This window comes from Eublepharis macularius, chromosome 3 (genome assembly GCF_028583425.1).
Source record: "Eublepharis macularius isolate TG4126 chromosome 3, MPM_Emac_v1.0, whole genome shotgun sequence".
Classification (NCBI taxonomy): domain Eukaryota; kingdom Metazoa; phylum Chordata; class Lepidosauria; order Squamata; family Eublepharidae; genus Eublepharis; species Eublepharis macularius.
The window spans coordinates 87,314,775-87,327,935 of NC_072792.1; the positions used below are offsets into that span (position 1 = coordinate 87,314,775).

Below are 13,161 nucleotides of genomic sequence, written 5' to 3' on the forward strand. Positions count from 1 at the left end.
AGAATGCGACTGCTAGATTGTTGACCAAGTCACTATGGTCAGTTCATATAACATCAATTTTGAGGTAGCTGCATTGGCTTCCAATTAGTCTTTGAATCCAGTTCAATTTGTTGGTCCTTACCTTTCAAGTGGCAAGAAAAAGTATTGCAAGCAGCAAGAAAAGTGTTGCTTTCAAACTTCCAACCCCGCAGGAAGCAGCGGGGCAGGAAGTTTGACACTTTTCTTGCTGTTTGCAAATATAAACAGCTAGAAAAGTGCTGTGGCTGCTGCTGCTTTGCCCAAAGCTTCCCGAAGTGATACAAATCACTTTGGGAAGCTTTCCTTCAGGATTCCCAAATCGGTTCAGCAATGATGGGGCCAATTCAGGAACTCCGAATCTTTCCAAATTGGGCCAGATTTGGATTAAAAAGCTGAATCAGAAACCCAAAGCACACACCCCTAGTCTGGGACCCTCATACCTTCAGGTCCGCCTCTCTGATATGACTCTCCCCCTTTGTTCATCTTTGCAGGGTTTGCTAGCAGCTTCCGGACCTAGGATAGCATGACATTTTTCCACCAGAGGGAGGGCTTTCACAATTATGGCACCCTCTCTCTGGAATTCATTGTCGGAAGACACTCATGCCCAGCAGGGGCTGTTGGCATTTCAGAGATCTTTTAAAGCTATTCCAGTGTACTTTTGGCTCTTGACTTGCTGTATACTGTAATTACCTGTACTACTGATGTTTATCTGTAGAGTTATATAGTCTAGGGCTGGGATTAGAGTGGTTTTATGTACTTTGTATTATGCTGTGTGTTCTGTTTGGATTTTATTGGATTTTTATTACATTTTGCTGATATTAATGAATGTAAGTGATTATTGATGTTAACTACCTCAAGCATTTTCTCAAAGAGAAGTGGTATAAAAATCAAATAAATAATAAATAAAATTGATGGCTGAATTATAGTCCAGTCCTAAACAGAGTTACACTCTTCTAAATCCATTGATGCATACAGGCTTAAAAGGCTGTGACTATATTTAGGATTATAATCTATCACTGGTGCTATTTCTGCTATTGTTTTAGCTAACCTTGAGATTGTTTAGTTTTCATATAACTTTATGTTATGTTTGTTTTTAAGGTCTGCTAGCTGCCTTGAATGTTTTTATGACTTAAGGACAAGTAACTGAAAGTGTCCCATAGACTGGGTTAGAATATTTATTTATTTACATTTATTTATTTAGATGGATTACACAGTGTTGGAGACATCTAGATTTATTGTACTGGGGGACTTCAACATCCATTCTGAGTGTTCCAAGACAGGGCCGGCAAAAGAATGTTTAGCTTCCCTGGCAAATCTGGGCCTCTCTCAAATAGTGAAAGGCCATACACATTAAAGAGGTCACACCTTGGACTTAATATTTTGCGCTGAGCCTTTGAGGGAAAGTCTTGTTTCAACATTGGCAATTTGACCTGAACCATGGTTAGACCATCATCTGCTGAAGGCAAAAGTTAATATGGCCCCAACACCCTGTAATATGCGCGCAGGGGGGCGGGGTCCAGTTACAATGATTCACCCACAAAGGTTCACAGCTCCTTCTAGATTCCAAAATGCCTTGGAGGATTTTAGAATTCCAGACATATGTTCTATGGAAGCTGTTGTAGGAGTGTGGAATGCAAAGCTCTTTGAAGTTATTGAGACCATTGCTTCTTGTTGACCCCTCTGGCCCTTGGAACAGAAGCCAACCCCATGGTTTACCACAGAGCTGGCTGACCTAAAGAGAGCTGAAATATGCCTAGAAAGACACTGGTAGAAAACTCACACGTAAACTGATAGAGCATGCTACAGAATCCATTGGAGGACTTATGAAGTGGAAATGAAAGCAGCAAAGAAACATTTCTTAGGAACCATTGCATCAACTAGTTCACGGCCATCCCAGTTGTTTAAGTTATCTCGACACCTTCCAACCTCTAAATTGGAACCTTTACAGTCTCAAGAACAGACAATTAGCTGTGAGGCCTTTGCTAAGTTTTTTGCTGATAAAATAACACAAATAGGCTCTGTTCTGCTCTGGATGCTAGCTGTAATACAGTCAAGATGGAAGAAATGCTTAATACACAGTACACATATGGACTGCCTTGAACCAGTTACAATGACAGATCTTAACAGGATCCAGACATCTATGGAAGCTGCTACTTGTGTGCTGAATCCTTGCCTACCTTGGCTGTTAAAATCAAGTAAGGACCATGTAAGTGTTCCACTGAGGTCTACTGTAAATCAATCACTTCCCCTGGCTGCTCAAACAGGCACTGTCCACTAATTAAAAAAGCATCCCTAGACAAAAATGATGTAGCTGATTATCACCCAGTCTCTAATCTTCCCTTTTTTGGAAAAGTGATAGAGAAAGCAGTAGTTGACCAACTCCATGTTTTTTTGCATAACGTGCTCTGGATCCTTTTCAGTCTGGATTCAGACCTGGTCATGGGACAGAGACAGCTCTAGTAGCTTTAGTGGATGATCTTCATCTGAATATAGGCAAACGCCATGCCTCCTTACTGCTCTTCCTGGATCAATTTGCAGCCTTTGACACAGTAGACCATGCCATCCTGTTAAGGTATTCAGAGACAAGAAGTTAGCATCAAAGGATGTGCCTTGGACTAGTTTAAACCATTTTTCATGGAACAGACTCAAAGGATTGCCGTCGGAGATCAGCTGTCCCCAGAATGGGAATTATCTTGCAGCGTTCCTCAGGGTGCAATCTTATCTCTCATGTTATTCAACCTCAACACAAGCTTTGCAGAAAACCAGGAGAGTGGGAAACTTCCTAACCTTGGTCAAATCCACATTACTCATTCTAAGTCGCATGTTCCCCGCATTCCCCACGCAATCCCGAGTGCCGGTCATATTACCTCATTAAACAGACACATTTCATTCGCATTTCTCCCGAATATGTGGTCACAGGTTTTCAACGGGAGTTTCACGGTGGCCGTGAACGGGCCAATGCGCAATTTACATGTTTTTTTTAAAAACTACCCCCCTTCCTGTCTCTCCGGCCGTTCCGAGAGTTCCTATTGGCTGATTCAACTTGCAAGAGCTCCGTGGTCTGCAAAAGACTGTTTTTGACTTCATAGCATTGGATTTATTGATTATGCTGTTTCTGACTCAAATCTGGCAGTTTGAAAAATCATTTTGGGGTGAATCCACCCTCAGAACGGACTCGCGAAACTTCCTTTTAAACTGTTTTTTATTTTTTTATTTTATATTACTGTAATATCAAAATTATGAAATATCAAAATAATGACACTCCAAGGAAGTGAAACTTCAGTAAAATTCAGGCACTGAACTGTCCTGCATAGGAAATGCCCACGAAAGCTTCCCACATGCTTCCAAATTTCCAAAAAAGAAATGGGAGAGAGCCATCAGTGCTGTCAGTGGGGGAAAGAGAGGCATCATTATCTTCAACGATGTTTCTTTATAAGGCAAGATCGAAATAACGGAAAAGTGCGCTAAAAAAAATTTTAAAAAATGGGCGGGAAAGAAAGGTCCTGCCCAAAAAAGCGGTTTTCGAGCAGCCGTGTGACTGGAGGGATGCGCGAGAAAGACGGATTGGAAGCAGGAATGTGAACAAAGAGGAAAAAATCGCGGATTGGAGGCAAACGGAAGATATCCGATAAACATGCGGGTAATGGGTGAATGTGGATTTGACCCTTATCAGGCAGACCATGCCGTGAAGTGCTGGCCTAGGCTTGTCAGATCCCTATACCTTCCCAGCAGGAGGGAGGAATCTGACACTTACCTTGTGCTTCCCTCTAGTCTTGTTTCCAGCACTTGCATGATGACACCAGCCATGGGAGTGCTCCCGCACTTTGCATGGGGCAAATTCAGCCCATCTGGGGACAAAATTGGTCTCAGAGAAGCATGGGAGCACACCCTCAGCCAGCGTGATGATGTCACTTCAGGAAGTGATGTACTTATGCCCCACTGGGAGCACATCTGTTGTACATTTTCCTGGGGTGCCTGCCAGTAGTGAGTGATCACTGAAGGATTTGCCACTGCCTGCCAATCATCAGCTATCGGGTGAAAACCAAGAAAGGCAAACTGTTCAATGTACAGAAAATAATGTATTCAATAAAATCACAGTCAATGAATCACAAATAATAATTGTTTCTTCACACAGTTAGAGCAATGAATCACAAATGATAAAGCTCAAATATCCTGATATGTATAAACACACAGGACCACCAAATTACAATGTAATATCAATACAGTGTAGTGTATTACAAAACATTAGGTCACCACAATGAAACAAGCTATACAGTGTCCTTCAATCTGTAGCAATCAGTGGAAAGTCTTGTTAATAATCATGTGGGTGTTAACGGGCTCATGCTTGCATATTTGATATTCCTGTTTCACGGTAATTGCTTCCCGTGAAACGGGAATATCAAACATGCAAGCATGAGTCATGGCTACTGGAGATCTGATTAGCTGTGCAAATTAAAGTGCATCCTATTAAACAGAGCTTCCACCTGAAATGATGAAGCAGAGTGGTAAGAGACAGTACTGCAGCCCAAGCTTTGCTCACGACCTCCCACTAGGAGGTTGACAACCCTTTTCAGGGAACAGTTCTAAGAAGATCTTCTCAGAAGCAAGTTCCACAGTCCTGGAAGTGTCCTTCACACTGTAGCCTCAGGCCTTCCTCACACCTCGAAGTTCAGGTTCTGAAATGTACTCCTTAAAAAAAACTCCACTAGAAAAACAAGTGCAGCAATCAAAAAGAGACCACCTGTAGGTTTTTTAAAAACCCATAACCACGCCTCAGGTACAGTCATAACATGCCCCACCCCCACCCCCCATTGTCCTTACAGAAGTTTAAATGGATTACATTGCCCACCTACCCACCCCCAGCACATAGATCCAGAGGAGTTAGTTGTGTTAGTCTGTAGTAGCAAAATAGAAAAGAGTCCAGTAGCACCATTAAGACTAACCTGACGATGAGAACTGTGATTCTCGAAAGCTTATGCTACAGTAAAGTTGGTTAGTCTTAAAGGTGCTACTGGACTCTTTTCTATTTTACCCCCAGCACAGCAAGTGAATCGCAAAAGGCACAGGCCAGGCTCCAGCACTCTCGTCAGATCCCTTCTTGCCAACCCTCGCCGCTGACGGCCCTTCAGGGGGCATAAGCGCAGGCCGTCAAAGCAGGGCTTCCTCGGGCCAGCACCAAGCGAGCGCCTTTCACGCCCGGTGAGAACTTCTCCGGCTTCCTTTCCCAGGACCCGGCTGCCTCCTGCCCCGCCCCTAAGCTGCCTGGCCGCCTGGCCGCACTCGACCTTTCCTCGCCGCAGCCAAAGGAGCGCCCTCCAGCGAGTCGCGATTGGAGGCGGTGGAAGGCGGAGCGACTTCCAGGGAGACCCCGCTAAGGAAGTTTCCCGTTCCCGCGGCGCCGGACTTGCGGCTCTGGCTTTGGCCAAGCGTTTGCTGCGCGCTGATAAGAGGACGAGCGCCGGGGACAGCCATGAGCAACAAGTACGATGTGGTCGTCGTCGGGGGAGGAATCTCAGGTCAGTGCCCGCCATTCGGACTTCTGCCCTGAGTGCCCCACAGTGCTTTCGGGGCTTCTGTCCAGCCGGACGCCGCTCCCCCTCAGAGTTTCCTCGCTGTCAGAAGAGACCACCGGGGGTGGAGGGTGAATCGTGGGAGTCCGCGAATTTGACGGGGCTTGTTTGAGCCTCAAGCAGAGCCTCTTTAATCGTTTTTTTAAAAAAATGGCTATTCACCAAAAACACCAAGACTGAGCTATAGGGAGTTCTTAACAAGTGTTTCCTCCCATCTGACAGCTGCGGTGTGGGAAAGAAGGGGCTAAATGAAATCTAAAGCTGATTAGTTGTCCCAGCTCGGACACTACATTCTCCTCCAAGGTATCACCCACAACTTTGACAGGTGGATTTTCCTTAACTCGTGTTCATAGGTGATAGTCACCCTTTTCGGAACTGCCTAATCCTCGAAATGGTAGCTGTTCTGGACTGGGTGTATAAGAATGTGACAAAAAAAAAGATCATGTGCTGCAGTTTGCTTTACTATTTGTCTTGCCTTTATGGACTTTGAAGCCTCTTCCATTTGCCTCGACGGGGTCTGGGGAAAGGTGACATAAAGTGCATACTTGGACAATTCATTAAAAGGTCTTGCCTCTGCAGGAGGCTGGACTGGACATACAGCTGCTTCCATTCTGTTTTACACTCCTGCCCAGGTGTAGCTAAAGGAGAGGACCTGAGGAGATGTTAAGAAAAATGTTATTAAATAACTGTTATTAAAGACTAACGAAATGCATTTCAACACAGGTTTTAAAGTGCACTTGACTCCTGTTTTATTTTGCTGCTTCAGATAAGCATGATTGGCTTCTTTAATTTTATTATGAAGAAGTGTTGGGGGGGGCATTAAATCTTTCTTTGGGAACAAAGGCAAAAGCAATACACAGAGATGCTCCTAAAGAAGAATTTAAATCTGAAACGTATTGGGCTACAGCATATTGTCTTGGTAAACTGTTTCCTAGCACCTTTCCTTAAAGCTAGCAAATAATTATTTGCTCTTTTAAAATGGAGGATCCCAGATTCCCAAGAGCTTATGCTTGCTCGGATATATGTGCACAGTGTTTATAATACACTTGAAAATGTGGAAAATCCAAATAAATTTAATAAATACTCAGAATATGTAAATTACAGCCAACTGTGGCATGCTTGCCAGTGCATGCAACTTTTTCCATAGATAGGGAACCTAAGGCTCTGGCTGTGACAGCAGTCCTAAACCAGTCTATTCATAATCCTACTCAGTTCTATTCAGTAGGGCTTACTCCCAGGAAAGTATTCTAGGCCTTGCACATTTAATTTCACTTCCTTGGCAAGTTCTGAAATTGTGTTTCAAAGACATGCGGTGTCACAGTTAGTGTTCCATGAGTGACTGATGTTTCATTAATTAATTTATTTTTGACTGACGTTTTATTGCTTTATGTTACATACTTTTATGGGTGTTTTTTTTATTGTGCTCTGCCAAAGGAGGTCAAAAAGCAGCATATACATAGACAAACTCAGTGGTGCATTTTTTCATAATTATTTCTGGGACTTGATGGAAATGTAATATCAGAACTATGATTTACTTATAGCAAAGCCTCATGCTGCTTATAGAGTTTTGCTCCATATTTTTAAAATCTCCAGTACAGATTGGTTGCTACAGCTTTTACATATTTTCAAAGCTAAATGGGTGTTCCAAAGAGAGCACCTTTGTCATTCAAACCTCATTTGAGAAACAGCACTTAATGACAGCCAACGTTTCTACTATTCAAAATATAGTTATAGCAAAGCTGTAAAACAGAAAAAAAGATCAAGTTTACAGTCCTGTACACATTTATGTACAAGAAATAAGCCCAATTTTAACTTGGAGGGATCAGTAATGTGGGTTTTCCAGATAAATATGAATCAGAACTTTTTATGCTTTAAATACTGCATGATCAATTTAGCAAGTTTATTTTGACTTGTATTTAGTAAACAAAATTTTAAATGATCTCTGTTAATTTTATGTCCACATAGTAACAAATATTTGAGCTGAAATATATGATTAAGAAAATAGGTAATCAAGTGTGATTTAAACATATAGTCAAATACATTCAAAGCTTTATGTGGAAATTATTTTTATTAGAATATTTGTAAAAAGTAAAAAAAAATACAGTAATGTATTTCCTTTACATTGTTTACATTTAAGAAGATAGCCCTGAAAAGGCATCACATGCATTATTTGCTAATTCCATACCAAATTGGTGGTGATTACAGTATCCTTCCACTGTATGAGAGAACACATATAAATAAGAATTTTGGATTTGGTTTTGGTTTTACCAGCACAGCCAATCAAGTGAATTCATAACTTTTTTTAATTTGAATTTTTTAATTTGAATTGTTTTATGTGTTTTTTATCCGCCTGAGCCTGCATATATAAATTGATAAAACGATTATGTGCTTTCTCACATAGTTCTTCGTTAATCATCTGAAAAATGTTAATTACACTTTTGAAACTGTCTAGTTTACTTGATATTATATTGGGAATGGCACTCATTTATTGTTGTTAACTTTATTAAGCAGTAAATCTTCAGGAATGAAAAACTTTCCAAAGAAAAATAAATCACTGATTTTTTTCCAGAAAAAAATTCTTTCTTTCTTTCTTTCTTTCTTTCTTTCTTTCTTTCTTTCTTTCTTTCTTTCTTTCTTTCTTTCTTTCTTTCTTTCTTTCTTTCTTTCTTTCTTTCTTTCTTTCTTTCTTTCTTTCTTTCTTTCTTTCTTCTCTCTCTCTCTCTCTTCTGTTACTGTTCCTCCAACCCAGTGGTCTCGAACAGCCGCTGAGAGTCTATGTTTAGGCAATTAATAAAAGCTACCCACATAATATTAAAGTTTATGCAGTTGCTTTAGGATGTTTCTGTATTTCTAGAACAGCAGCCAAAAATCTAGCAACTCTATATGTAACCCATCTGTCTTTATTGCTCAGTAGCCTAGAAGTCTCAGCAGTTGAAGAAGCAAAATCCTTACTAATTAGGGGGGAAATGAGCTCTTGTCTGTTTTAAAAATTCAGGGCAACTTAAAGAGTATGTGTCAATAGATTTGATGCGATTAAGGTCACAATTACATAGTCTCTTTGAGTATGGAATACTAGCATTTCTACCTGACAACAGTGCAGATGGTAAAGCATTAAGACATGCCAACATAAAGGCACGTCTATATTTAGGACATGTTAAATCACAAAAATATGTTGGGATACGAACTGATAGGAAAATGCCAACTGTGAAGGTTGAAAGAAGTTCATGAAAGCTAACTAACAGTAACAATGAAAAAGCCATTTATATATTCAATCCCATGTAATTAATGTTTCAAAAATCATGTAACAAGCATTGTTCACAATGTATACAATTCAAGCCACACGTCATCACCACAGCCACATAAAGAATCATTCAATATAACTCATTATAAGAGGTCAGAATAAAGTGCTACGTGCTATGCCTTGCTGAGGATAATAAATATTCCTTGAAAGTTTACAGATAAATATCTAATACTTATTTTCTAAGGTGCAATAATGGATAATATTCTTAAAGTGCAAGGTGCTGCAGCAAGAAATTGTTCATTCAAGCACAATGTGCCTCACAAATTGTTTCAATAGTCTATTGAAGTGCTGTAGGTGAAGTAAACCAGGAAGGAGCAATCCAATCACAACCAAGCCATCGAGGGATGGACCGGTTCCACGCTGTTGTACTAGGTCCTCATGAAAGAGAGGGGTTGACGCATGAAGAGTATCATCATATTGACATAAATGCATCAGGAAAAGCGTCAACATCCTTGGTGGTAACATCAGGCCATCTTTGAAGAAGATTTGAAACGGTTTCTCTGGAACCGGTCCATCCGTCGACTGTTAGTTAGCTTTCACGAACTTCTTTCGGGTTGGTTCTTCTCGTGATACTCTCTTACGATTGTTAACTGTGAAGGTTGAGCAAACTCTTCTTGACTTCATTGATGTACTTTTATAATCCAGATGTTTTAGACGACTTTCAATCAGATGTCTTAGCTCATCAAGATTTACTCAAGTTTCCATTTTGGAAAACTTCCCATGGAAGTTTGCCCCTCACCCCACCCCGATCTCTGGGTGAGATTTACTTTTGAATAGTTGGACTGCAAAACATCCATTATGAAGCTGATCCAATTTAAGAGAACAAAAAGCGCTCTTATTTGGTCTCTATTTTTCTGTTAGTATTTCAAAACACAGAGGAATGGGTGCATCAGCCAAGGCAGCTTACACACAGTACCAGCCTTGTTGCTGTTCTTTAATACCAGTTGGCTGTATCGTATTGCTTTCTGACTGCTTGCCACAAGCTAGTGCATGTAGAACTGCTTTGAAGGTGTGCTGAAAATGACCTCTCTTCAAGCCAGTGTCTCTATAAGTTACCAAGAATCAGATGTTCCAATTGGACTAAGTTTTATTAATCTAATTTGAAGTGGGGGACTTGTCAATAACAACAATAACTAGATTCAATACACCGCCCTTCAGGATAACTTAATGCCCACTCAGAGTGGCTTACAAAATATGTCATTATTATCTCCACAACAATAATCACGTTGTGAGGTGGGTGGGACTGAAAGAGCTCCTAGAAGCTGTGACTGACCCAAGGTCACCCAGCTGGCTTCAAGTGGAGGAGTGGGGAACCAAACCTGGTTCTCCAGATTAGAGTCCCGAGTTCTTAACTACTACACCAAACTGGAAACCGGGCTCCACTGGACCCAAGGCTCAGCCCCCGATCATTTTTCATTACCAAGTCTTAGCCATCATTTTTCATTACCAAGTCTTAGCCATGAAACATGTCCCTAAGCAAGGCTGAATCCACACTTACCGGCATAGTGCTAAACAGTAGGAATGATAGCGTCGGATTTTAATTATAGTTTTCTTCTCTTTTTTCTTTTTTAATTGCCAAGCTAGAGATTTCCCAGGTTTGTTTGCACCCTCAAATAGAACTTGGGAATGGAAGATGTTCCAATGCAGTACAGAACATTGTTATTTTACATGACTACAGCAGCAAGACTTTTATATGCGGAGAAATGGAAAGTACAAGAAATACCAACAAGATTGGATTTACAAATTGCTGTACATGGCTGAGATGGATAAAATGACAAGAAAACTTAAAGACCTTGATCCAGGAGAATATATTGCAGATTGGGGGAAATTGAAACAATATCTAGAAAAAAAATGGGATGTGAAAGGAGAACTGTGGCAGTTTGAGAACTATTAATTTGTGATTTCTTAAATAGAAGAAAGAAGTAACTTTACCATTAATGGGAAAATTTAGCTATTAATTAACCTAAGCTAGTATTACTATTAAGAGACTTTATCAAAAATATACAGTTTAAACAGTGATGTAGAGAATGGATATATTAGTGGATTTGATAGAGTATATATAAGAGAATTTGAATATGCTTAGAGTAAGAGATATAATACATATATGATTTAGAAGAATTTAATGGAAAATAAGTTAAGTAATAAGATAGGTTAAGGGTTGGAAAACTGTTGGAAGTCTATAAGGAGGGGGGAGGGAAAGGGTGGGGGTTGAAATAAATTAGGTATGATGGAGAGTGTATGTAATAACTATGTACTCACCAATAATTTTTTTTTAAAAAAAAAATGAATGATAGCGTCTTCCTGGCACATTTTATGACGTCATCACGCCACGATGCTGCTCTCATGGCACAATGACATCAGAAAAAGTGCTAGGAAGACACTATCATTCTGACAGTTTAGCGCTATGCCGGTAAGTGTGGATTCAGGCCAAGAGCAGACACACACCCAGGGCCGGATTGACGGGGGGTCAGGGGGGTAGTCTGCCCCCGGTGCCACCAGGGAGGGGGCGCCAGGAGCAGGGGCCGGCTGCCAGAGGGCACAGGCAGCAACACGGGCAGCCTTGCAGCCCCCCGCGCTGCCTTTCGCCTGCCCCACAGGACAGGGGGCGGCCGGCTTGCCACAGACCCCCTGTCCTGCAGGGCAAGCAAAAGGCAGCACGGGGGGCTGTGGGGCCGCCCGCGCTGCCTTTTGCCTGCCCAGCAGGGCAGGGGGTGCGCGGCAAGCTGGCCGCCCCATCCTGCAGGGCAGGCAAATGGCGCGCGTGGCCTCGCAGCCCCCCCCCCCCCACACTGCTTTTGCCTGCCCTGTAGGGCAGGGGATGCGCGGCAAGCCGGTCGCCCCCTGCCCTGCGCGGCAGGCAAAAGCAGCGTGGAGAGCTGTGAGGCCACCTGCACCATTCGCCTGCAGGGAGGCGATCTGGCGCTGCACACACACCAAGTAACAACTGTCAGTCACAAAATATTCAGTTTTTGAGGACAGAATACAAAGTTGGAACATGACTTTTAGCAGGCTTGTGCTCTAGTGCATAGCATTTCAAAAATGAAGCTGTTTTTAATGGATCTGTATATTTACAGTTAGAAAAGTTAGTAGATTCAACTTAAAACGTATAGAAATGGAAGAAAGTAATTATTTTCCTCTTGCAATGGAATAGAGCTGGATGATCACTTGTAGGAGGCCAAAAATATTCTTTCATGTCAATTTCTATGTTGCTCTATGTAATTTATTGCTTTGTGTTGCAAGAATGAAGGGAGGTATGCCTATTTATGATGTGGTCTTTGGCATTTAGTAAGCATTTTTTTTAAAAAGTATTTTTGAGACATAATTAGACGTTAATTCTCATTATTAAAATGCAAATTCATCATTGTGTTTGTTACATGCCTGTTTCATATTTTGTGGCAGCTTCTGAATTCAGTACATTGACAAAAGACATGTTGCATGAAGAGGCAGTGGATTGGATCTGAGGCTAATGCGGGAGCCTTTTGCAGGTGCAAGGAGGCTTCTGCTGAAGGATCATAGCATTTTTGCCTAGAGCAAGGCATCATTGTTAGCAGAATGGAAGCTTTGGACCCACTCCATTCAGAAAAAGAGATGGTCTTGGCCAGGGCTTTTTTTCTGGGAAAAGAGGTGATGGAACTCAGTGGGTTGCCCTCAGAGAAAATGGTCACATGGCTGGTGGCCCCGCCCCCTGATCACCAGACAGAGGGGTGTTTAGATTACCCTCCGCGCTGCTCCAGCGGCTCGGAGGGCAATCTAAACTCCCCTCTGTCTGGAGATTAGGGGGCGGGGCCACCAGCCATGTGACTGTTTTCAAGAGGTTCCGGAACTCCATTCCACCACGTTCCAGCTGAAAAAAAGCCCTGGTCTTGGCAATGAATGTACTGAGTCAAACCATTCATCTAATTTGCTCAGTATTGTCTACTGTGACAGCAACTCTCCAGGGTCTGAGGCAGACTTCCAAATACCTGCTCCTAATATACTTTAAATGGAGGTGCCGGGGACTGAATCTAGGACCTTCTGTATGCAAGCATTTCCCCTACCAGTGAGCCATGACCCAACCCCTCAGTGCTATACCCATTTATTTGGGAGTAAAAACTTGATTCACCTCACCTTCTCTGCATTCAGACATGGAAACAGCAACTTGTTCTTAGGCGTCTCTCACAGTTCCTTAGTTGGATACATCCCCACAAATTCCTACAGATTTCAGTTAGAAGTTCTTCCTCCCCTTAATTGAAAGGGCCAGTTTAAGGGACATTAATAAAAGTAATAATAATG

General features: G+C 41.8%; 1 protein-coding gene across 1 annotated transcript in view; it reads left to right on the forward strand.

Moving 5' to 3' along the window:
• Positions 1–5,362: 5,362 nt before the first annotated feature.
• The window catches only part of MAOA (monoamine oxidase A), a 78,309-nt gene continuing 70,510 nt past the window's right edge, over positions 5,363–13,161 (forward strand). The window contains exon 1 of the mRNA XM_054973515.1: positions 5,363–5,534. Within this exon, the coding sequence (XP_054829490.1) occupies positions 5,489–5,534 (46 nt within the window). The 5' untranslated portion in view covers positions 5,363–5,488. The remainder of the gene's footprint in view (positions 5,535–13,161) is intronic.